The 26,054-nt window shown below is 33.8% G+C and overlaps 1 protein-coding gene and 1 pseudogene across 4 annotated transcripts in view; both read right to left on the bottom strand.

Moving 5' to 3' along the window:
• The window catches only part of BDP1 (BDP1 general transcription factor IIIB subunit), a 78,566-nt gene that overhangs the window by 38,695 nt on the left and 13,817 nt on the right, over nucleotides 1–26,054 (bottom strand). For 3 of the 4 annotated variants that reach the window (XR_012495098.1, XM_074328854.1, XM_019728085.2), the window contains exons 8-16: nucleotides 22,184–22,238; nucleotides 19,072–19,215; nucleotides 16,188–16,469; nucleotides 14,468–14,615; nucleotides 11,133–11,291; nucleotides 8,655–8,814; nucleotides 7,003–7,094; nucleotides 5,626–5,821; nucleotides 4,704–4,837 (exon numbers count right to left, since the gene is read on the bottom strand). Coding sequence is in view for 3 of the 4 variants with exons in the window: in XM_074328854.1 (XP_074184955.1) it covers nucleotides 4,704–4,837; nucleotides 5,626–5,821; nucleotides 7,003–7,094; nucleotides 8,655–8,814; nucleotides 11,133–11,291; nucleotides 14,468–14,615; nucleotides 16,188–16,469; nucleotides 19,072–19,215; nucleotides 22,184–22,238 (1,370 nt within the window). In the remaining variant the exon portion in view is untranslated. The remainder of the gene's footprint in view (nucleotides 1–4,703; nucleotides 4,838–5,625; nucleotides 5,822–7,002; nucleotides 7,095–8,654; nucleotides 8,815–11,132; nucleotides 11,292–14,467; nucleotides 14,616–16,187; nucleotides 16,470–19,071; nucleotides 19,216–22,183; nucleotides 22,239–26,054) is intronic. The other variant, XM_074328853.1, reaches the window with a different exon arrangement.
• LOC109445666 (dual specificity protein phosphatase 12) lies at nucleotides 19,676–21,231 on the bottom strand (annotated as a pseudogene).

The raw sequence follows: 26,054 nt of genomic DNA on the forward strand, positions 1-26,054 counted from the left end.
AGAGCTGTGATTTCATAATACACATTGGGAATATAAGCAAAGATTAAATAAACAATATTTTGCGGTTTGCTGAATGCTACTGGGCATAAAACAATCACTATGTAGAACAAGCACCTCGTTCTCCAGAAAAGCAGCAGCACCTTGGTTTGCATTTTATCATAATACTAGATGGAAAAACCAATAAAAATATATAAATGAATGAAGAGCTCTTAGCGACTGGTTAAGAAAGGTCATTAAATCTCAGGCAAAAGCTAGTTCAAATGAAACACTAGATTTATTCAGCAATGTTCGTCTGAATAATTGTATACACTTAACAGCTTTTAGAAAAAGATTTAAAACAATATTATTGCTGTTTGAACTCGTCTAGGTCCTAACCTATCTTTCTTCATTGAAACAACAGTTTTTCATAATGCAATTTTTGATAACACAAGGATGTTAGGAAAAAGACTGCTTTTCAAATTGTACTTATTTATATAATTGAGGTGCTTTATATCTATCAACTTCAGTAACTGATAACGTTCAGTGCAAAAATCAATAAAGGAAATTTAATTTGATTAGTCCTCAGTGGATTTCATTCTGTTTTCTGACTTAACGATACTTTTCATCTCCATCCAGAAATATCTAACTTTTAGTGAGGTTCCTGTGCAAGCAATCTTGGTTTGGTCATCATGGGAAAAGATAGTGTCTTTATAAAGTCGTATTTTAAATACTAGCATATTCTTAAAACACATAAATGCTTTGTAAGCAAACGCTTTATTAATAATTTTATTACTTCAATATCAATTCAGATTTTAAGATACAAATATGGAATGATTACATTCTATCTGCTTAGATTGTCTCTAAGTAATAAAAGAACTTTGATAAGCTTAACTTTTATCAATAATAAATATCATATTACTTAGAATTCATGAACAATCAATAAACATATAGTTCCAAGCACCTATTACATGCCAGAAAGGCATGTGCTAGGAACTGGGAATACAATGGTGAACACTACAGAACTTCTTTCATAGAGCTCATATCAGCTGCACAATTAACTGAAGGGCAGTAACTCAACTACATTATTTCCCAACTTAAAACATGCAATGCATACACTCTCTCTCCTCAGATCACAGAATTTAAGGAAAAAAGCAAAGAAAGAAAGAGGATCACAATTGGAGAAAGTAGGAGAAGGCATGTGCACGAAAACTATAAATCTGTTCCACGGTCCACATATGCGTTTTTCTCAAATAAGAGTTTAAGAATCTACAAAATATTTATAAACCTCCATAAGATAACTCACCAATCATGACTTTAACCCCAAAACATTTACATGAAGTATACAGGATACAAAATTAGCCTAGAGGAATAAGCTTCAAAAATATATTTGCTAATTTATCTAATCAAGTAGAATTTTTAATGCATTCTTCATCTCAGAGTCTCTTCATTTTCTCCTTTTCTTACACAACATCTTGAACAGTCTAAGTGTTTGGGGAGGGGGAACAACTGCGTGTTAGATACCGTATTTCTCCGAAAATAAGACCTAACTGGGAAACAAGCCCTAGCATGATTTTTCAGGATGCTCATAATATAAGCCCTACTCCAAAAATAAGCCCCAGTTAAGATCATCAGCCCGACGGACGCATTTAGTACATCTGTTGCAACACATGACAGACATACTGAATTATAAAATAAATGATAAATTATAATTAAGTATTTGTAAATACCCAAGAGGGCACCTTTGGACGAAAGGTAAACGCCTATGCAAACAGATGAACTCGAGACTTATTGCCAAATGACCAATCGGAGCACAGACACAACACACGAATAACGTGCGCACTTAATAATGAATGGATGCGGTTGTGTCTTACATGAACCTTCATAATTCAGTATGTCGTGTGTTGTAACAGACATACGTAATACCCTCGTGTGAAATAAAGAAACGTTTTCTGAATTTTAGTGCCTGCGATTTCTCGTCGTTTTTGTGTGGACCATCATTCTTAACTGTCATCATTTTTGTTGCCATTCCTGTCTCGTAAGTCTTCAATTAACACTTGATTTAATGGTAGATTTAAAGGGAATACTATTTTGACCCCCAGACAAGATGAGCGCAAAAAGAAAGCTATTCGGTGGAGTACAAGAAAGGAATCGTGGAGGACTCCTGGGGCAAGAATCTTATGGCTTTCTGCAAAGAGAAGAAGGTGGATCTCCGAATGGTCCAAAAATGGTGAGCAGAGTATGATAACCTCAGTCAACAGGTGGATGAGGGAAACACTAAGAAGAGTAAGTGTGGCTCAGGTCGGCAATCATTATTTCCTGAGCTAGAAGACATCATCTGTGAATGGATTGCCGACAGGAGAGCAAAGGCTTTGGTTGTGCGCAGGGCTGATATTCAAGCATTTGCCCTTGCAATGGCACCACACTCAGAAATATCCCCAGAAGAATTCAAAGCATCACAACACTGGCTGGATGGCTTCCTTCAGCGATATGAACTGTCTGTAAGATCGACAACACTGTTCAAGCAGGAAGATACTGAAGTTATTAAATGTGCACTTGCATTCAAGTCCTTTGTTGATGGCATCAACTTTTCTAAATCCCAACTCTCCAACATGATTGCTATGGATGAAACTGCAGTGTTTATGGGCCAAGGATCTCAAACGACAATCGATCAGAGGGGTGCCTCGTCAATCTACATTCCTTCCACTGGTTACGAAACTGCACGTGTTACCTGTATTTTGGCAATTCGCCTGGATGGAAAGAAAGCCCCACCTCTAATCATCACTAAAGGCAAGAAAGATAAGGTTGAACGTGTCTTAGGCATTTATGTTCTTGAAACCGAAAAAGCCTGGTACACACAAGCCTGGTACACACATAACTATAAAGAAGTGAGTTGATTTAACGCTGCCACTTGTTTTGTGAGGTGGCCAAAGAGGTCTGCTAGTCTGAGAATCAGCCAGCACTCACCGCGCTAAAGACATGAACTTCCTTGCAGAGAGAAGAATAGCTCAAATAATGATTCCCGCAGGAATGACTGCCTATCTCCAGACTCTTGATATTGCAATAAACAAGCCATTCAAGGAGCATTTGCACATGGAAATCAATGACTACATTGAAAATAGAATGGAGAGAAATCAGCGTGGAAACTTTGTGAAGCCTAGCCTGCGAGAGGTCGTGACTTGGGCAAAGAATTCATGGGATAAAATCACTGACAGCTGTGTTGTCAATGCACTACGAGCAGGTTACATGGACGAGAAGTGCTCATTTAAGGAGAGCTCTACTGCTGGACATGAGAGACTAGGGGCAATGGTTCTACAGGAAATGGAGTCGCAAGAAATTCAAGCCGGAATTTGGGGTTTGGAGAGTTATGACGATGCTCTAGAAGATGACATGACTGTATTTGAATAATTATAGATTTTTGTACGTGAATAAATGGATAAATGTAGATTGTTGTACATGAATAAATGTAAATTGTTGTACATGAAAAAATAAGACATCCCCTGAAAATAAGCCCTAATGCGTCTTTTGGAGCAAAAATTAATATAAGACCAGCTCTTATTTTCAGGGAAATGTGGTATAAAGAGGCATATGATTTGATAAAACACAGAATCTTAGAATTGTTTTTAAGGACGTGGGAGATTCAAAGACCATAAAGATCACATGATAAAACAGAAAGGACACTTGGAAAGGAAAGTTGTTGCCATCAGACTGGATAGCAGTTATAAACAATATGCATCAGGGTTCTAAAAGCCAAAGACCACTAAGGGAAAAACTTAATTTTCTACTAAACCACATGAACTATTAAATAGAGTCCAGTAAAGTGAAAAAAATATAAACAAAAAATCCAAACTGTCAGATATCTGTAACTAATATCTGTATCCGAGATATATAACAAGTAATGCTATTGTAGAGAGATTCTGTGGCAGAATAGTAAAACAGTTTGGGAGTGGAGGAAAGGGAAGGAAGTAAGAAGCAAAAGAGAAGAGGAAGAAGTGAGGAATAAAGGAATTTTTCTGTCTTCTAATAAAAATCTTTAAAACAGTTCAGGAAGCCTAGCTTTCACACTCAGGTTAGGTATTATTTAAACAGCCTAATGCAGCTAGTATAAGAAAGTAGAGGATAGGCCAGACTTTAAATGTAAAGACTGGAAAAATATTAATAATGGTAGAAACTACACAATAGGTACATGGGAATCCATTTTCCTGTTTAATGTGCTTTTGTACACATTAAATATTCCCAAAAGGAAAAAAAAAATTTAAGTATACTAATAATTCCATCAATCTAGTTTGCTGCTCTCCAGAGGGGAAATAACAAATATAAAAAGCTTTGGCTATGAGAAGTATGGATTTTTACATAAAATTTATGTAAACCTTAAATAAAGACAATATGTGATCCATCTAATCCAAAAAAAAACAATAAGAAAATTAGTCGTTTCACATTTGGACATAGACATCTAATTTAATATGCATGTTAAGTGATAATGCGACCCATATTAACTCAAGGTCTATTTTGTGATAAGTAGCTCTCTTCAAATCACTCATAACTAGAAATCAACATGAAGGTTATGATATAAATTGCCTTGAAAAATGAAGTTATATTTATACATATTATATAACTTGATATACAGAAAACAAATCAGTCTGATTTGCTTTTGTTTTTAAAAACTAACAATTTTTAAAACTTTATACAAAATTCAAAAGTTAAATAAACAGTAAGATGAGCCTTACCTTAGACATTCATCAAGAGCCTTGGGCTCATCCAGTTGCACACTTTGAAAAGAAGTATCTTTTTTTTCAGATTGTGATGTGATGTCTTCACACTCAAAATTTTTACATAACTGATCTTCTATTTGTTCAGGAGTCTTAATAACAAACACATTTTAAAACAGTTTTAGGTTTCAAATGAAACAACCATTTATAAAAGAGTTCATTTTGTCTAATTTGAGTACAAGGAAAATGGTAAACATTTCAAAATTATAAAATGATATTCAAGAGACACTTTTTAATGTTTTATTTTAAGATATCTTAGAAAATTTCATAAGCCACAACTTTTACCTCATCTCAAAGCCCCCATTTTCCTCCCAGTCAGAAAGCAAGTTACTGCTTCAGTCTTATCTGTAAAAATTATTCCCTGGGGTCTCTTTCTGAAGCATTCTTATTATTATAACCACATTATAGACCTTGGGAACTATAACAAAAGAAATTAAAATCTCAAATTATGCCACCTGTTACCCTTATCACGAAGACTAGTTATATAAATAATCTAAACTCCATAATCTTTATTCTTAGAATTATATTTTAGAAGCATGCTTTTAACACTTTATTTTGTTTAAGCCAGAGTAAAAATTCATATATCTAGCTATTATTTTCAAAAGGAAAGAATAATTCAAACACCTACTGAGTAATGGGGAAAAAAAATCCAAATATGCAGAAAGAGGGAAGGTTAAAGCCAATGATGCATCACATAAGTGATCAAAATTCAGAAAGCTGGGAGTTAAATGGCTTTACAATTAGTAAAGCTTCTGGCTATGAGATTTTGGCCTTGTATTTAATGAACAATGTACATAATTATATAGTATTGCTGTTTTTAAAAGGGAGTGAAAGGAGGCTTACATACTTAAAAAAAACTGGGAGAAATCAGAGTACTTACATCTCTATCAATACACGATTCATTTTCATTCTTTTCTACATTGGCTCCAATTTCTTCCTGTGATGCAAGAATTTCTTTTCTTTCAGCAGCTTTACCTACATTTGGCTTTGGCCTCTGAAATCGGCCCCTAATTAGTCGTGCAGGTCTGAAAGCCTTTGGTTGATCATCTTCCTGCAGACATATTTTTTCACTCAAACTAGAACAATTACAAAGGAATAAAATCAATGGTTATTCTGAAGTCACATGCTTGCTTTTCAGTATTCCCTTCTTCCAGATATGAAGTAAACCATTTGTAATATAAAATAATTCGCAAGTGTACTCAAGAACATCTTCAAAGATATTTCATACTTATCCACCTTAACTCTTTGGAACAGACACAGTCCTGGAAGCCTGAATATAAAAAGCATTTTAAAATCAACTTTTTCAGGGCCGGCCCGGTGGCTCAGGCGGTTGGAGCTCCATGCTCCTGACGCCGAAGGCTTCCGGTTGGACTCCCACATGGGCCAGTAGGCTCGTAACCACAAGACTGCCGGTTCCACTCCTCGACTCCCACAAGGGATGGTGGGCTCCACCCCTGCAGCTAAGATTGAACACAGCACCTTGAGCTGAGCTGCCATTGAGCTCCCGGATGGCTCTATGGTTAGAGCACATCCTCTCAACCACACGGTTGCCCATTCGACTCCTGCAAGGGATGGTGGGCTGTGCCCCCTACAACTAACAATGGCAACCGGACCTGGAGCTGAACTGCGCCCTCCACAGCTAAGATTGAAAGGACAACAACCTGACCTGGAAAAAGTCCTGGAAATACGCAGTGTTCCCCAATAAAGTCCTATTCCCCTTCCCCCGCCCCCGCAAAAAAAAAAATCAACTTTTCATCACAAAATTTGAAAAAATCTACACCTAATAAGCATGTAATACTATTTCCCGCTCAGGATACTACTGTGTAATGTACACCTCCAGAGCACTGGAAACAGATTATGGCATAAGTATATAGTCATATCCACTGGTTCAGATTCATCCTGGAGCAAGGCCTATTCTGGATGTCCACTGCAAGTTAAATATTCCCATTTGAAACCCCTTGATATAAACAAAATTATTCAGGACTATATATCTTAACCATTAATTTATCTAACAAGACTGTTAATAATCTTGTTAATAAGTTGAGGGAGAAACGTAATTGCTAATTCAATGGATCCATATCATAATTTATTTCTATAGTATTAAGTATAGCATCATTAAAATATTTCAACACCTATAGTTAAAAATGGACTTAGAGTACGTTAGCTAAAATTAAATTCTGACATTATCAAGTAAAAAACTAGTTGTTACAATCATTTCTAAGAGTTACTATTTTTATTCTACTTTCTAAGTACTTACTTAGATACAGTAGCAGCCTCTGAGTTCTCTCTCTCTGTTTTCTCCATTCCAGAAATGTCAGATGTTTTCATTTTATCCTTTTCCATGTGAGTCTATGAATTCAATTTTTTACATTTAATCTACTTAACATAAAGTTCAAATTTTGTAATTAAATAAGTGGAAATTAAAACAGTAAAATTTCCTTTGTACTTCTAATTAGAAGAGTTTTAAAATCATACATACAAATATAAGTATTATAAAACATAATCTCATACATTATGGACAGAAGTACAAATTGGTATATCTTTTCTGGAAAGCCTTTTGCCAATATTAATCAAGACCCTTACAAATGTTCATACTGTTTGACCCAGTAATACAGTTTCTAAGCCTCCATTCTAAGAAAATATTTAGACAAAGATTTAAGTACAAGGGTGTTCACTGGAAAATTATGTAAAATAGCAAACACTATAAACAGACAAAATATTCAACAATGAGTAAAGGGTTAAATAAATTCAATTACACCCATTGACAGAATATTATAAAGTCACTAAAAACCTGTTTTCAAAAGACGTTTAATGATATGGAAAAATATTTATGAAATGTTAAATACCAAAGAAGGATACAAAACTGAATTAATACTAAATTTTGTTTGGGGAAAAAAAAAAGCTGTAAGGATTATATGTTGAAAGGTTGGTTGCATCTGGATAATGAAATTACAAGTAGTTTTCGTTTTTTTACATGAATCTGTATTTCTCCAATTTCCTAGAATATAAAAATGTCTTGTAAGATAAAAATTAACTATATTACTAAAAGTATGATGAAAAATATTTCATATAAGAGGGGAAAAGGCAGACTAACATTTTTAAAAGTATTTTAGCCAAAATAAAAAGTTTATAACAATATCATGCTGGCAGGACTATAAGGAAACAGGAACATTCATTTAATGCTTGTAGTAATGTAAATAGATTCATTTATTTGACTGTCAGTTTGACAATGCTTATTAAGAGCCATAAAAGTATGAAAAATAATATTTTGACCCATTTAATCCCACCATTCCTGGAAATTTATCCTTTGCCTTATCCTTAAGAAAGCCCTATTTACAAAATTGTTTGCTTTTATTTCAAGAGTTAAAAAATATGGAAATAACCTAACCATCCACCATTAAAGAAATGGTTAAATTAATAATACATTAACCTGATGCAACTATTTAAAAGATCAATTAACCCCAAAAATGTATAAATGGTTTCAGAGAGAAAAGTTTTAAATTTTATGTATGTTATGATTAAAAACTACATAAATGTTTACATACATAAAAAGAAAGATAAAGTTTATAACTGACAAACAGGAATGTATGTGTGTTTAAATGAAAGGGTTGTGGGAATTTTATGTATAGCTGGTTTAAAAAATATTTTGAATAAAAATTTTATATATTTAAAGAAAAGACAGATTTGTCATTACTGAGGATGTCTGAAGTTTGCCCTTGATTCTAAAAAAAATGCATAGACTAGAAAATCATAGATTAGTAAGACAAATTTAATACTCATGTGTAAGTTCATGTGTCTTTGTTTTAGTATCAGTAACATCACTTGGTAATTACAGCTACATATTTTTAGTCTCACGATTTAGGGAAAATTTTTATAATTTTAATTTCCATAAAGTCTCTTACTCCATACCTTTTCAACTGAAGTTTCTGGATGTAAACTCTTGCTCTCTGCATCTGTTTTACCTTGTGAAAGAATTAATTTCTTCCCCACTGCCCTTGACAAATTGGGTTTAGGTCTCCGGAGTCGTCCTCTAGCCATCGGTTTAACATTTTCTATTTGATCAGTTTCCCTAAAAAATTAACATTATTTAAATTGCACCATCATGCAGGCATATTAAATTCTGAAAAATTCTTTAGAAGTCCACTCAAAGTCAGAAAAGAACTCCTTTAAGCTAACTTATGATAAGAGTGGCAAAGAAATTGAGAAAGAGCAATAAAGAGGAAATAACTTGTTCTATCGGATGTTAAAAATATACTATTAAGCATCAATAATTAAAACACTATGGTACTGATATATGAATAAACAGGTAAATGAAACAAAAAAGAAAACTGAGATGACTCCAAAATATACATGATTTCAGTATACAATAAAGGCAGCATTTCAAACCAGGATTAGATGAAATACCAAATAATATATCCTTAAAAATAAATATTAAATTAAATGATGATAGAAAAATGGGGAATAAAATAAAATTATCTCCATTCCGTGCACTGTACTCACAATACATTCCAAATGGATCAAATATTTAAATAAAGAAAACATGGATGTATTCTTTTATAACCTTGAGGTGGGATAAGACCTTTTAAAATCTGATTGAAAACTCAGGAGCCATAAAAGAATAAAAAAATTCAAAAAAACTAACAACTTAAAAATCAAAACTTTGGGGGCAACAGGAGGGCAGAGTAAAAAAAAAGTCAAAAATTTTACATGGCCAAAACATGGCTAAGTCAGAAGTCAAACAAAAAACCAAGAAAGCATGTTTTGCAACTCATATCACAAGGCTAACCTCCACAAAATATAAAGAACTTCTACAAAACAATATCATCAATAGCTCAGTAAAAAAACTAGACAAAAGGTATGCACAATTCAAAAATAAATGAACAAAATAAAAACAGGTTTAAATGTAAAGAGATGCCCAACTTCATTCCCAATAAGAAAAACACAAACTAAGAGTAGAAAGAGAGACAAACAGACAGCACAAGTAAGCACAAACGAAAAAAGACATTATGAATCAGAGAATCTAAGTGGAATTATATAGATGTTCACTGTTCTATTCTTTTAACTTTTCTTTATGTTAGAAAATATTAAAATAAAAAACTGAAGGAAACAAAAGAATTACATACTCCTGCCAAAAAAAGGAGGAGTGGGGTATTGATACTATACTGAGATGTTATTTTAAAATCTATCAAACCAGCAAAAACCCAAGTTTGATAACCCTGTTTGGTGATATGGGAGACAGGTGCTTTGTTACACAGCTAGTGGAAATATAAACTAGCATAACGACTATGGAAAGCACTTTGGCAGTATCTATCAAGATCATAAATGTGTAACTGTACACACATACACATACATGTATACATCCTTGGAACAAGCATTTTTACTTTTAGGAACTACCGTACAAATACACTTGTATATAGATGAAAGGATGGAGATGTAAGATTACAAGCATTCTTTGTAAAAACAACCTATATACCCATCAATAGGGCACTGATAATATACACTGTGCTTCTTCCAAACAACAGAATACCACGCAGTTACAAAATGAATAAGGAAGGTTTTTATATAAAGGTATAAAGATATAAGACCAAAAAATTGCAAAATTATATGGCTAGTACACTACAATTAGGTTTTTAAAAAAGTATACAAGAATATATATTTGTATTAGCTTTAGTATACTTTAAAAAATCTGAGAATATTAAAAATAACACTGGTTACTAGTTAGAGTGGATGGAGACATGGTAGGAGGGATACTTCACTTGATACCTTTTTATACTTTTAGACACATGAACCACAACATATTGCCTATTCCAAAGACTAATTTGAATTTGTATTTAAAAAATAAGGTTGATTCTCAATGTGATTTTGCTTTACTGAGAATAAATAATAATTCATAAACTGAATAATTTTTAAGCCCATACGAGGAATTATGAGGGAGACAAAAAGGAAGTCTGAATTGTTTAGATTGCTCTTCAAAGAGAAATTCTTGTGGTGCTTTTATTCTGTTTTTAGTGAAGGTATTAATTTGCATACGAGAAAACATAATAATCTCTTTAAAGTCATCAATATCAAAATCTACTACTTTGACAACAGGCATGAAAAATAACTCAAACCAAGTAAAAGTAAATCTCATAGAAAATATTTAGGCTTCTAAATTATTTTAGAATCTCATAGTTACCACTTTGCTAAAACTCCTATCACTATAATACACCATATATGAAAGAGACTCACTCTGTAATGAAATATAAAGTGAAAAGTACAATTACATATTAAATGGTCTACAGTTCCCTTCTAAGACCTAAAGGAAGCAATGTTATAAATTCTTACATGATAAGAAATTATTGAAATTTTGAAAATAAACTTTAAAATCCTACCATGTAAAATACTCACAGTGATTTGTTTTTTAAGTTAGTATTTCTTTCTTCTGTACAACTAGTTTCAGCATTATTCACCTCACACAATGTTCTAATTCCAACTTCCAATGAATCCAAATCTGAAATGCTTGATTCTGAAGTCTCAGTTGCTACAGACATGGCATCATTTTGACTACTAAGAAAATGGAAACATCAGGAGGAGAAAAATTCTTAGTAATGCATAGTTTATACTAATTATTTAAAATATTTTTTAAATATTGTATATGAAACCAACATTTTGGAAGATAATCCTTCATATTATGAATAATCGAAATGGATATTTTGGTTTTTCTATGATCCTACTTGTACCATGTCATTCAAAAACCATTCCTTCAAAGAAAAGTAGCCAACACAAATTAACATGCTTGGGAAAGTGCTCAAAAAGTCACAAAAGGAAAACCTCTTAATTATATGGGGTTCACAAATCAAATCTATGTTTAAAATCATAATAATTTTTAGGAATTATCTTTTGTTAAAATTTTATATAAACAGTCCTTGCTTTGCACAGATTTATACTGTTAACCAAAGTCGAGTAAACCGAGGACATAGTTCCAATATTCCCAAGTTGCAGTTAACACAGTACTATGCAAAGAGAGGACTGTTGTATTATTATTTCAATTAACAATAATATAAACTATGGCCATGTACTAACTAGCACTCAGATTCAACACATATTCACATTTAGCCATACTTCTTTTTTTTCCGCTCATTTTTTTCTATTGATGTTCTCCAACTAATTAGCCGGAGCTCTTTGTTCTTTTTTAATTAGAAGTTACATATAAAACCTCCCAATAAGTAGCTAGCCTTTTACTTTCTTTACAGAGCCGTTTGTCAACAGAAATATTTAATTTTACTATAAATTTATTCATTTCAATTTTTAAAGTTTGTGTTTTTTATGTCTTAAAAACTCCTTGACATCAGAAAGATATTTTCCTATATTTTCTTGTAAAAGTTTAAAGATTTGCTTTATACATGTAGTCTTTATCCAGAAATTAGTGTATAGGGTGAACCAGGGATCTAATATTATATTTTTCATATCTCAGCACCATCTAATGAATGGTTAGTTTACTCTTCACCCACAAATTTCTAATGCTACTACCTCTGCCAAATGTCAAATTCCTACATCTCTTCTTAGACTCTACATTCAGTTCCTCTGAGTCAATTTGTCTCTGTACCAGTACTATACTGCTTTAATTACTCTAGCTTTAGAAGTCTTAATACATTTCCTCTCCAGAGCTGTTTCTCAAAATGGTCTTTAATACTAACGACCCTTTGCTTTTGTGTATATAACAACTTTAGAGTCAGCTTGCTGTTTTATTAAACCTGTTGAGATTTTAAGTCATTACGAGGTTCTTTTCCCCCTATATTAGAAAAACCAGTATTGTTTTGTGCATAGTTTATGAAATTAGTTGTATCTCTGACGTCATAATTTAGAAGTCTGTCACCTAGCAATCAGACGTCCATGGCTCATCTTCAAAGAAACTATTAACATTCTGAGCTGTATGAATAAATTGGCGTACATGCATATGTGTATTTTTCTACATGAGATAAATAACTTCCACCAAATTTTTCAGAAATCAGACATGCAGACCGATAGAACACAATAGACAACCCAGAAATAAACCCACGCATATAGGGTCAAATGGGTGCCAAACTACACAAGAGGGAAAGGATAGTCTTCAACAAATGATATTGGGAAAGCTGGATATCCACATGCAAAAAAATGAAATTGGACCTTTCTTTGTCTTATACCATAAACAAAAATCAACTCAAAATGGATTAAAGACTTAAAGGTAACACCTTAAACTATAAAACTCCTAGAATAAAACATAGGAGAAAAGCTTCATAACATTGGTATAGGCAATGATTTTTTGGCTATAACACCAAAAGCACAGGAAACAAAAGCAAAAGTAGACAAGTGGAACTGTATCAAACTCAATAGCTTCTGCACAGCAAAGGAAATAATCTAACAGAGTCAAAACGCAAACTATGGAATGGGATAAAATATTTGCAAACCATGTATCTGATAAGGACTTAATATTGAGAATATTAAAGGAACTCCTACAATTCATGGCCAAAAAACCAAATAACTCAAATAAGATGGGAAAAGAACTTGAATAGATCCAAAGCACACATCAAATGGCCAACAGTTACATGTAAAGATGCTCAACATCACTAATCGTCAGAGAAATACCAATCAAAACCACAGTGAGGTATTATCTCACATCTGGTAGGATGTGCATTATTTTAAAAAATAATAATAATAATTAATAACAAGTGTTGGCGAGGATGTAAAGAAACTGGAATCCTTGTGCACTATTGGAGGGAATATAAAATGGTGCAGCCACTATGGAAAATAGTATGGAAGTTCCTTAAAAAATTAAAAATAGAACTACCATATGATCCACTAGTCCCTCTTCCGTGTATTCATTCAGAAGACTTGAAAACAGGATCTCAAAAAGACACTGCACTCCCATGTTTATTGAAGCATTATTCACAATAGCCAAGAGATGGAAACAACCTAAATGTCCATTGACAGGTGAATGAATGAAGACAATATGATGTATACATACAACGGAATATTATTCGTCCATTAAAAAAAGAAGGAAATCTTCTCATATAACATGGATGAACCTTCAAAACATTATGCTAGTGAAATAAACCAGTCACAGAAGGAGAAACATTGCATGATTCCACTTATGTGAGGTGTCTAAAGTAATCAAACTCATAGAAACAGAAAGTAGACTGGTGGTTGCCAAGGACTAAAAGTTAAGAAGGAAATACGGAGTTGCTGTTCAATGGATATAGAATTTCAGTCACACAATAAGAAAAAGTTCCAGAGATGTGTGCTGTACAACATTATGCTTATAGTTAACAATACTGTAGATACACTTTAAAAATATGTTAGAAGAGATCTCTCGTTTTGTGTTTTTTACCACAATTTTAAAAAGAACAACAAAAAAACTTACCAGGATACATCACATTCAAACTCCTAAAAACCAAAACTAAAGAGAAAATCTTTATAGAAAATGATAAATCCATGCAAACACTATCACAAGAAAGCTATAGTGGCATAGTAAGCACCAGAACAAAGTGCAATATCAGAATATCATGATAAAAGGGCAATTTCTCCAAGATACAACAAATCTAGATATGTATACACCTAATAACAGAGCTTAAAAATACATAAAGAAAAACAAATATAACTGAAACGAGAAATTGGCCAATTCACAATTACAGTTGGAGACTTTACACTCCTCTCTCAGTAACTGACGAAAGATGCAAACAAAGTCAGGAAAAAATTTAAAATACCTTGATGAATGGATAGGGCCAGTTTTCTTCTCCACTTTGTCACTGGAGGATAAATCCGCAGTGTCATCTGTGTTCTGTATACTGGAGAGCTTCTGTTCCTTATAGCCTTCATCTTCATTTATCTCAGGCCTTAAAGACTGACATTCATCTATGAATGCAAAATGCATGTTAGTCTAAAAATGATAGCAAAAAATCTATATTTTAAAGTTCAAAGGACAACAACATACATGGTGTTGTAAAGTTTACATACAACACCATCTTTTATAAATCATTCATCCATTCAACATTCTAGTTCCTATATGCAAGGAATGGATTATATTTTTAGAGTTATCAATAAAAAATCAATCACTCATAACTGTTGGTGTTTTGAGGATCAGCCCAAATTTCCTGAGCAGTTTGTAGCATCTTCCTTTACCATGCTTAAATTTTAAATGGTTAAATTGACTTCTTTTGTATGTGTCTAGTTAGGAAACTTAAAGTGGAGTTGGCTATTCTGCTCCTTCAGAAGCGTTGTAATTAGTAACACAATAATAGTGATCACTTATTGAGTACTCACTAAGTGACAGAAACTCTAAATCCATCAGATGAATATCGCATTTAACATTCAAAACAATCCTATTAAGACATATTAATATGAACACCATCACAAAGAAAAAGAACCTGAGTTTAAAGATCGTAAGTGACTTGACCAAGGTCACAGTTGGCAAAAAAAGAGCTAGACTCTAAACTCTGCTTGATTTCCGAAGTCCAATTTCTTAATGATTGAGCAAATTTGCTTTATATGTAATGTCTTTAATAGTAAGTCAGCTACAAAAGAACATAGTATTTTGATGTCTATAAATAACACTATGCTACCTACCAGGACTCATTTATTAAAATCGTATTGATGAGGCTGAACTACATAAAATTTAAATTCTATAAAAAGGTTATTCTGGTCTGCTAGTATCTTTCTCTCCTCTTTACTTGAGTATCTGCTTTAAGTAATCTATACATGAACTCGCAAGGAAAGAGGCCAAGACTTGCCTAAATTCTTAGGCCTCATTCCCTAGCAACTCATAAGTATCAATACATCTATATTCTAAGGAAGTTAAAAAAAAAAAAGAAAAGTGGGAGGAATACGTATTCCAGTAGCTCTTTTACAGAAATTAAACAACTTATTGTGGGTTCACAGAGGTGCTCTGAAGGTAACATGAAAACCTGTCATTTATTACCAAGACACAAGCAATACATATTTAACTACAGTAAGTCCTCACTTAACATCGTCAACAGGTTCTTAAAACTAAGGTGAAATGATATAGAACAAAATCAACTTTACCATAGGCTAACTGATGTAAACAAGAGTTAAATTCCCACAGCACCTCACCACGTTGTAACAAAATGTTGAATGAAATGAAGTTATTCGAGGACCTGCATTATATCTCTGTGACTTCTAATTATTGTTAATGGGAGTACACAGCAGGTAATACACCTTAGAAACAAACTTCAGGAAAAAATATCTCCCAATTTCACTTTGTTTGTTTTTTTTACAACAATAAACACTTTTTTCTATGAAATTAAAAATAAAAGGGTTTAACATGGTACATTAATTCAGAACAAATTAATAAGCATTATTAATCGCTACTATCCAGAAGGAAGGCATTTAAGTTGTATACCATATATACATAATTATACATATGTTCTCCAGTAATACAGGGGCTATTAAAATATGTAAGAAACTCACTTTTCTGTTTTTCTCCTTTAGAACAGCCTGGCTGAACAGTGGCATTTCCTGAAAAATTTTTTACTTCTTGTTTACCAACTTCACCCTGATTCTTCCTTCTCCTTTGCTTTTGATTTAGGTCTGGTTCTAATGCAATCTGATCTGAATCCTGTCCTGATAAAGTCAGAGACTGTTGTTCTTCAACTGTCTGAGCATCGTTTTGAGATTCTTCTGTGTCTGAAATTTTAGCGTTCATAGACTCATCTGGATCATCACTCACTCCTTCACTGGTAACTTTTTTCACTGACAATTAAGAGAAATGGTTATTAACAAATAAAAAACAAACAGAAAAATTCTTAAAGACTAAGAAGGTAAATACTCAAAGATAGCCTCTGCAGTATTATCCGCATGAGCAGAATTTTGAAGACAACATAAAATATCCAACAGAAAAAAACTAAGTAAGTTATAGTATTACATTTATGCTATAAAAATCCATGCAGTAAATAATAATGAGGTAGGCTTATATGTAGTGATGTAAAAGATTTCAAAAAATATTGTTGCATAAGAAAAGAATCAAGTTGCAGAACAATATACAGTATAATTTCATTTTTATTAAACAAAAACAATTATATATACTGTAAGATACACACACACACACACAAACACACACACACAGAGAAAGGAATTTAGTTAATAGTTATCCTCAGAAAATCTGAAGAATTTGATTTGAAGGCAGAGTAACAAAGGGAGTTCAAGAACTGTATTTCCTGTATCATTTGTTTTTCAATAAATAATCTTTTCATCAATATTTAAAACAATTTTTGTTTAAAGGCACATTAATAGTCAACTGTATCAAAACATAAAAACAATGTTACTTAAATTTTTAAAATCAAAAATAGAGATCACCATGGAATAGCATCCAAACAACAACAAAAAAACTTAACTTCACAACCATGGTTGATCAGACATCTCTAAAAATATCTAATCTTAAAATATACTAAAACTCAATGTCATTACTTTTGTTTAAAAAAAAAGGCAAAACAAGATTTTTAAACTGAGAAAATAACACTTGATTTATTCTCTAGCAGAATAATCAGCAATTTTTAAATTCTAAGTCTTGTAATAATATAACTGAAAATATAACTGTAATTAAATAAGATACAGTGATATAAAGCAACTAATTTAATAAAATCACTATTTGAGGACTTAAAAAAGAGATAGTAAGTTACTGTAATATCACCTATAAAATGATAATCACAAGATTAATGTATCTACTTTAACCTCCCAGGATTATATATAGTAAGTAAAAATAATTGACTAAAGAATGAAATAACTTCGGGGTACTGGGATGGCCCAGTGGTTAGAGCACAGTGCTCATAACACCAAGGTCAAAGGTTCAATTCCCACATGGGCCAGTGAGCTGCACCCTCCACAACTAGACTGAAAACAGCGACTTGACTGGGAGCTGAGCTGTGCCGTCCACAACTGGACGCTGATGGGTCCTGGAAAAACACACTGTTCCCCAATATTCCCCAATAAAAAAAAATTTTAAAGGAAAAACAAAAGAAGAATGAAATAACTGCATTTACCAATACTACTTTTAAAAAGACATAGGCACCATACACCAGTAAAGGAAACTCTAGATTGGCTCTGTGCATAAGAGAGTTAACATAGCAGGCCATTCTTCGAAAGTTCTACTTTAAAAGGTTGGCCCTTTGGCTGTGCCTGGGAACTCAGGTTTAGAGAGCGTTCCCATCAGCCTAACTGACAAACACGGCTCACTATACCTAAATTGTACAAACAATGTGGTTTATGTTAACAACTGCTTTCCTTCTGGGAGTCTTAAAATCTAGTACATGCTAGGCACAGGGTGTCTATATGACCAACCTCCAATAAAAATCTTGGGTACTGAGCTTCTAACAAGCTTCCTCAGTAGATGTTTTTCGTATTTCGTCACAATTGGTAATGGGGGAATCAAGCACATCCTGTGTGACTCCACTGGGAGAGAATTCCTGGAAGCTTGTAAGTGGGTTCCCCTAGACTTATACCCATGCGCCTTTTCCCTTTACAGATTTTGCTCTGTATCCTTTTACTGTAATAAACCTCAGCTGTTAGTATAATTACAAGCTGAATCCTATGAGTCCTCCTAGCAAATAATCAAACCTGGAGGTGTTCTTGGGAACCCCCAACACAGGCTCTCACAGTCCTAGGTTTGAGTCCTGCCTCAGCCACTACTAACACTGTGACCCTAGAAAAAAGTGGCTTTGGATCTGCCGGGCTATTTCTGGGTGATTAAAACAAACAGAAAGGGACTGGGATGTGGAATAGCTCACAAACAAGGTTCCCTGTAGCTCCAAGGTTCTTTACATTATGTGATTACAGCTAAACATTGTCCTCAAAGATCAGAGTTCAAATAATTAAGAAAATACAAGCTTAAAATAGAAATATGTACACATAAACAATTTTCTATCTGGTACAAGTCAACATTAACCCTCAGAAATAAGTTATGCTCACACAATACAATTTACAACCTTAGTTACAACCTTGAAATATTAGAGTTCCATTTTTTTAAAACTAGAATTTTGTGCCAGATTTATTTTACCGATGAAAATGGTAACAAGTAACCAAACATGACATTCAAAAATTCTGATGCTCTTTTCTTAGCTACAACGATGCTCTAGAATCAAAACAGATGTCAAATAGCTCAGCCATGCCAATTAAAAAATTTAAAAGGAATCTGCTGTTTTGAACCAGATAACTGGAAGACTGAAGAAAAATCAATTCCCTCCGAATGGATGCCTCAATGATCTCAACTACCTGAACTACATCTGAATGCTTGAAGACTTGAGGGACAACATTGCAAGTATATTAAGTAAAATAACACACTTTCTTTTAAAATAAATACCTTTTATACTCTTCCGTGGTTTGGAGGATTTCTTCTCCTTTAAACTCTGATTTTTAATAGATTTTTGTTTTCTTTTCTCTTCTTCAGCAAGAACTTTCTGAAGCAAATGAGCAAAAAAATCGAAGTCAAAAGGGCGCTTTTCCTCTGTTTAAAAAAAAAAAGACAAAGTTGTTTTATTCAAGTTTTTATTTTAAAAAACAAATGAACTTTCAAGTTTTTTTTAAAGTATAACATCAAAAGCAAATGGGCTTATCAGGAGGAGAATGGATAAACAACTCTAGTCACTATAGTAGCCACACACTGAGCAATAAAAAGGAACAAATTCTTTTCGTTTAAAAAAAAAAAAAGGAACTATTAATACAAACAATAAACAAGTGAATCTCAAAAGATGTTGAAAGAAGCCAGACACAAAAGAGTACATACTGTATGATTCCATGGTAAGACATTCTAGAATAAGCTAAAATAATTTATGATTCAAATGAAAATAGTGGTGGTCCTGGGTCAGGACAGCAGCAAAGATTGACTAGAAAGGAAAACAAGAGGCCTTTCTGGAGTGATGGGTTATAGACGATTTATATCAAATAAAGTATAATTTACATGATTACAAAGTTTCGATTTCCACAGATTATTCCACCTAAACAATTTCCCAGTCATGTCAAGTGATTGTATCTTCTCACATTGCAAATGAAATGCTGATGGTCTAAAAACTAGACAAGAAGCTAAGGTATCATCGGCAAGTTCTTTCAAGCTGTCAAAGATCACAAGTTCCTATTTTTCTTGTTTGTGATCCCAAGCCGCCACCATTTTCATCTCATCCACTCTGTTCTTATGGATTTGAAAAGCAGGTGTAATCCACCTACCACAGGAGAATTGCTCACTGCACCAATTCAAAGAACCCAACTTGGCACTGCATTTGGGGCAAACAAGCTGTCCATCCATCACCCCCAACAAGGTGATTCCATCCACTGTACAGGTACAATGAAATAGGACATACACTGGGTCAGACTCCCTGTGACAGGCATGAGGGGTGGTGCCATCCTCTTGTGGGGAAAGGCTATAGGACCACTTCCCTCACTATGATCCAAAAGCCTACGACTTCGAAATAAAGATCACCTGCATTTTCTACATTTGTGGAGAATTTCAATCCTTGTGAAACAGTGGTTGGGTCAACAGCCAAGAGCTCTTGAGGTAAGTTCTGCAGTACTACATGACAATTAAAATGTATCCATTGGTTGGAATCAACTCTGAATAGTTCTCTGTAAGCTTCTGTAAATGATCTGCTTATAAACTGCACCAGAGGTGTCTACTTCATATCCCATGGTCTCGTATAATTTCAGTTGCCACGCAAACCCCTCATTCATCTTAGCCTCTGGTTTGATAGTCTGGAGGTTTTCATAGGTTTTTTCAAAGGTAAGTTGGTCAGTCTTCATGACAAAAGCAGTCATGACTGCCACACTTTGACTCACTCTTGCGTGACACTGCACCAGCATCGTGCGGCCCTCAGCACGGACCTGGCCCACGAAGGCCACGTATTGGTTCAGGTGGCTCAGGAGGTCAGTCTTGGGCTTGTCCAGCGCGGGCACGAAGAGCCTCCACAGGCCCTCGACCTGGAAGTCGGGCTTCTCTGAGTTCACCGTCAACACGGCCGTGATGCCCACCCGCTGCAGGTGGCCCGGCTCCAAGACAACCACGACTCTGCCCAGGTACAGCATCTCCGGCAGCGGGCCAGGCGCTCACAGCCCCCAGAATGCAACATGGCAGCACCCAGGGGACGGGGGCCAAGGCCCTGTTTTATTGTAGACCCTACCTTTATTTGTTCTGACCATCCACAGCAGTAACTGTGAAAAATACAGCACTAAAATCCACAAAGGTTCCTAGACGCATTTAAAATTTAAGGGCCAAAAAACACCATTTAGGTTTTAATTTTTTTTTCACTACAAAGCACCAAAATCAGTGAATTTTAAAGGTTATCTACTATAATGGCTTTAACAATGATTCTGCACCCCTCGAAGACTGTTTATAGATTTATGAATTCTTTTCTGATTTTAATAAGTAATGAAAAATTTCAGGATCCATTTTCTAAAACGGAGAGGATTCAGGACCACAATCTTCCAGCTCTTCCAAGAGCCATTCCTGGAAGTGGTTTCCCTGAGGACCCAAAAGAACACTGGGTATAGGGTACACTCATCTACCTTAGTGTTTACTCATAAAATAAATGTACATGCTACACAACCTAAGTCCTACCTTTAGATTTTTTTTCCTAAGGTTAGCACTTCAGCAAATAGGTACTGAAAACATACATTAATCATTAGACATTGATAATTATCTCTCAAACAAATAATATAGGAACTACTTTAAACAGTACATTTAATTCTGTTTTTCTTTACAGATCCCTGATGTGTTACTCTGGACTTAAGAAGAAAAAAAATGTTAGTTTTAACGAGGCTATTAGAAGCCAAAAGGTATATACATAATTCCTTCAACTCAGGTCTAAATTCAAATGTCATCTCTTCAGATAGAACTTCCCTGAACACATAATCTAAATATCCACCCTATAACTCCCTTTATTCTTCTTCTTAGAAATTAATCACTATGTGAAATTATCATGCTTACAAACTATATCCTTTCCCCCTCCCTATTAGACTCAAGGCTCTAAAAGCAGGATTCACATCTGTCCTGTTCACCGTTATGTCCTCAATGCCTAAACAGTGATTAGCACACAGCTGGTGGTCAGTATGGTTGATTGAATGACTGACTGACCACTGGAAGGAATCATCTATAGTATAGTATCTTCCAGAAACAACTCCTTCTTGAACACAGTTCTCTCAGAATAAAGAGCACTTAGAAATTATATCTTCAGTCCATTTGTAACCTCCTGGACTCAGAACTCTACTTACTTGGTTCTTGATATTTTAGCTATCCCTTGCCTATAGATCTGTATTAGCTGCCAGACCCACACTGCTAAAGAGAAAATTTCCAGTCTTACTTTTCTTGTGACAATATAAGGAAAAAACAAATCTAAAACACAGACAAAATCTGAACCAAAGACAAAAGATCGGTCACTTTTTAGGATCTCCAAATGATATGTTGTAAAAAAGGACTTAATACTTACGGAATGCTTTGTCTATTCTCCATCCATTTGTTTTCTCTTCCCGTTTAAATTTATTCTGTTAACAAAACAAAAAACCCTATAAATAAGTGAGGATTAAATAAGTGAGGATTATGTTTTTTAAAAAAGCATTAAAACGGAACTCTTGCAGTAACATTTGATTCCCAATAAATAAAAAGTCTTTGGCAATAGGCAAGTTGCTTTAATCTTTCGCTTTTTAAAAATAGAGATGAAAGATTTTTACTAAGCGTCCTGATCCTCATTATGATCAACAGTATGAATTAGTAACAGAAGCTAGATTTACAGAAAATAGAAAAAAACAAAGTCCGCTAGCACACAGACAGACCAAACCTACAATCATTTAAGCTAACCAGTATTATCTCTTTAAAAACTAATATATTCGTATTAAGTTAAACCTCTTATATTATTATTCTAATATGTTTTTAATGGCATGGAGGGAAGACTGTAAAGAAACAACTAAGCAAAATTTTGAAGCTGGCCAAGTTTATCTTTGGAAACTTCTTTACATTAAGGCACATTTCCTCATACCCCATTCCCAGTTCTACTCCAAGTTAACTCCATTACGATGGAGATGGTTATGGTTTAAGGCACAATCAATCCGAAGGTCATTAGGACATCTGAGAGCATAAGTTTGTGTCTGAGAATGTCTAATCATGTACATACATCCCAGGAGAGGGAACAATTAGCTAATCTCTCCCTTGTACAGATCAGTGGTCTAAAGCTTTTATTGGAAATATAAAAATAAAACTTTTTATTGAAAAAAATAGAGAAAAGCACACAAAACAAAGGAACTACTTTATGGCCCATGTCTTCCCTCCGCCAAGAATCTAACCTGACTTTTAGAGCAATTATTTTCTTGCATTTCCTTACTGTTTATCATTCAAGGCTACATTCTTAGACTCTATAGTTTATTCTTGCCCATTTTTTTTTTTAATTTCATGACTTTAACATCTTTTAATCTAGATTACCCCTCCTTTCCATTCTTTATTTTTCTTCATAAAACTTATTACCAAGTAATATAAAAGTTTTCAAGGATGATCATCTTTCTCCCTTAAAAGATATTATACTTTAGACATCTCAAAAGTTAACAAAAGTGACAGGCTATAATCACTAAATTAAACATTCTGAGAGAAATGCCAAGACTTTAGGCATCATTCAATTCTAAAGTATTGCTACATCATTTTTTACCTAATTGCGAATATAATTCAGAACAATTTAAAAGTTTTTTGAAGAATGTACTGGTATTAGTCATTGATTTCTGACAGGAACAAACAATACATCAAATTTTATGATCATAAAATAAGTCCCTTAATTTCCACCTGTGGCCCTGACAAAGTAACTTGTTATAGGCTTGTTCCACATATCCAACCACACTGTAAATAACTTTAACAATGAACAAAATGAACTTACCAACTATTTTCAAGCACTGGACAATATAAAGAACAAGAAAGACTAAATCCCATAATCACGGAGAAAAAGGAAATATACAAGATGTACCAATGTTTACCCTGGCTCTGTTCCTGAGTTAAATTTCCTAACCAACGAAAGGGAGATAAAGGCCAAACAAAAGCACAGAGATACCACTGAGCTGAGGAGGTAGACAATCTTTAGGCGCAGGGTTCTAGAGAAAAAGAGAGCTAATTAAAAGGGAGCTTCACAAGCCTGGTGGAAGCAACCCCCGTCTTGGTCTATATCTGGGTTGCATATGTCCAGAGCATAAGGCCTAGTAGAGAATAGCTGCTACAGGAATGAGAAGAGAAAGAAGGTACTAGAAGTTATATAACACAATGAGATGACAGAATTCTAGCCCACATGAATGGAAAGACTTCATTAACACCCAGACATTTACTTCAAACACCAGAAAAGCCACCACTTAAGAGATAGGGATGGCACTTTAGAGCTACTTTTCTCAATCAAGGTTCTAGCATGAGAATTAAGCCCTAATGCCCTAAAGCACCCACCACATGCAATGAATTACCTTCTCTCCTATACATTTGAATAGTACTATTATGACCATCCTTGGAGAACTTGGAAAACAGTAACTCAAATTGTTTTCTGTTGTTCAGATGGAAAACCTAGAGGACCAGTTTAGAGGACCAGTTTAGATCTGCCTTAATGAAGCCTAAAACCAAGCCTTGAGAGGAACAAGCAGAGTTATATTAACTGCCTTCCAAAAACAAAATTCAAACACTTTTTAAAGGAAAAAACAAACAAACATAATCCAGACACTGTACACATATCATCCACAACAGCCAGCATACAATTTTAAAAAACCCACAAGCATGAGAAAAGATAGGAAAATGTGATGCACTGTCAAGGAAATAAAAAGAATGTCAATAGAAACAGATTCCCAACATGACCCAGATGTTGAAATTAATGGATGAGAAAGTTAAAGTACCTGTTATGACTATGTTCAAAGATTTAGAGGAAAATATGGAATGAACAGATAAGTAAATCTCAGTAGAGAAATGGAAACTAAGAAAAATAACCAAGTAGGAATTATAGAAATGAAAAATATATTGTATCAAAAAATATAATATCAAAATGAAACATTAACTGAATGGGCTTAACAGCGAATTGAGGATAGCAGAAAACAGGTTCAGTGAATTTATAACATGGTAATAGAAATTAACCAAATTGAAATAGAGAAGAAAATTGGGAAAAAAAATGAACAGAGCTTTAGCAACCTGTAGTACAATTTCATGCAGAGAAACACAAGTAAGCAGAGTCCCAGAAGGAGAGAACAAAGCAGGAAATATTAAATATTAAAAGACACTATCCCCAGGTAAATCATAATTACACTGTTGAACATCAAAGTTAAAGAATAAAATCTCGAAACAACCACAGAAAAAACAATTCATTACATACAGGGGAAGAATGATATCAATGATGGTTGACTTTTCATTGGAAACACTGGAGGCCAGTGGACAATGGAATGACATTTTTGTAACACCAAAAAGGAAAAACTGTCCAACCAGACTTGTATACCCAGCAAAAATATCCATCAGAAATGAGGCCGAAATGAAGATTTTCAGATAATGAAAACGGAGAATTTTTCAACAGCAGATCTGCCATTCAGACAGATTTGAAATGAAAAGCATAAAAAATGCTAAGTAACTAAATATTAAAGACTAGTTTATTTTTTCAACTCAATTTTCTCTAAAGACAAAAGACTTTAAGCTAAAATATGTAAAGTGATGTTTATATGGTAGGTAGAAGCAAAATATGTAATAGCACAAAAGATAGAGGGTAAATGGAATTATACTTAGAAAGAGTTTATCATTTGTGAAGTATGAAAAGTAAAATGGTACAACAGAGGACATAAAAATACTAAAATAAATTTGATTAACCCAAAAGGCAGCAGGAAAAGAGGAATAAAATACAGATGAAATAAATGGAATATAGTGAGATGGTAGGCTTAAACACAGCCATACCAACTATTACATTAACTATAAATGAACTAAATTACTACACAGAAATCTAAAACAGACATTTTGTTTTATTTTTATCAAGGGTCAACGTAAGAATACAATGATCATTTTCTCATCTCTTACAGAAATGCATTATATAAAAAAATTAAATTAAAAGGCAGAATGTCAGACTGGATAAAAAAGCATGACCCAAATGTAAATCTAAACCACAATGAGGCATCACTTCATACCTGTTAGAATACCTATTATCAAAAAGATAAAAAATAAGTATTGGCAAGGATATGAAAAAAAGGGAACGCTTGTGACTGTTAGTGAAAATGTAAACTGGTGCAGCCACTATGGAAAACAGTATGGAGGGTCCTCAAAAAATTGAAAATAAAATTACTATATGGTCCAGCAATTCCACTTATATTTATCTGAAT

The sequence above is a fragment of the Rhinolophus sinicus genome, linkage group LG03, assembly GCF_036562045.2.
Source record: "Rhinolophus sinicus isolate RSC01 linkage group LG03, ASM3656204v1, whole genome shotgun sequence".
Taxonomy (NCBI): Eukaryota; Metazoa; Chordata; class Mammalia; order Chiroptera; family Rhinolophidae; genus Rhinolophus; species Rhinolophus sinicus.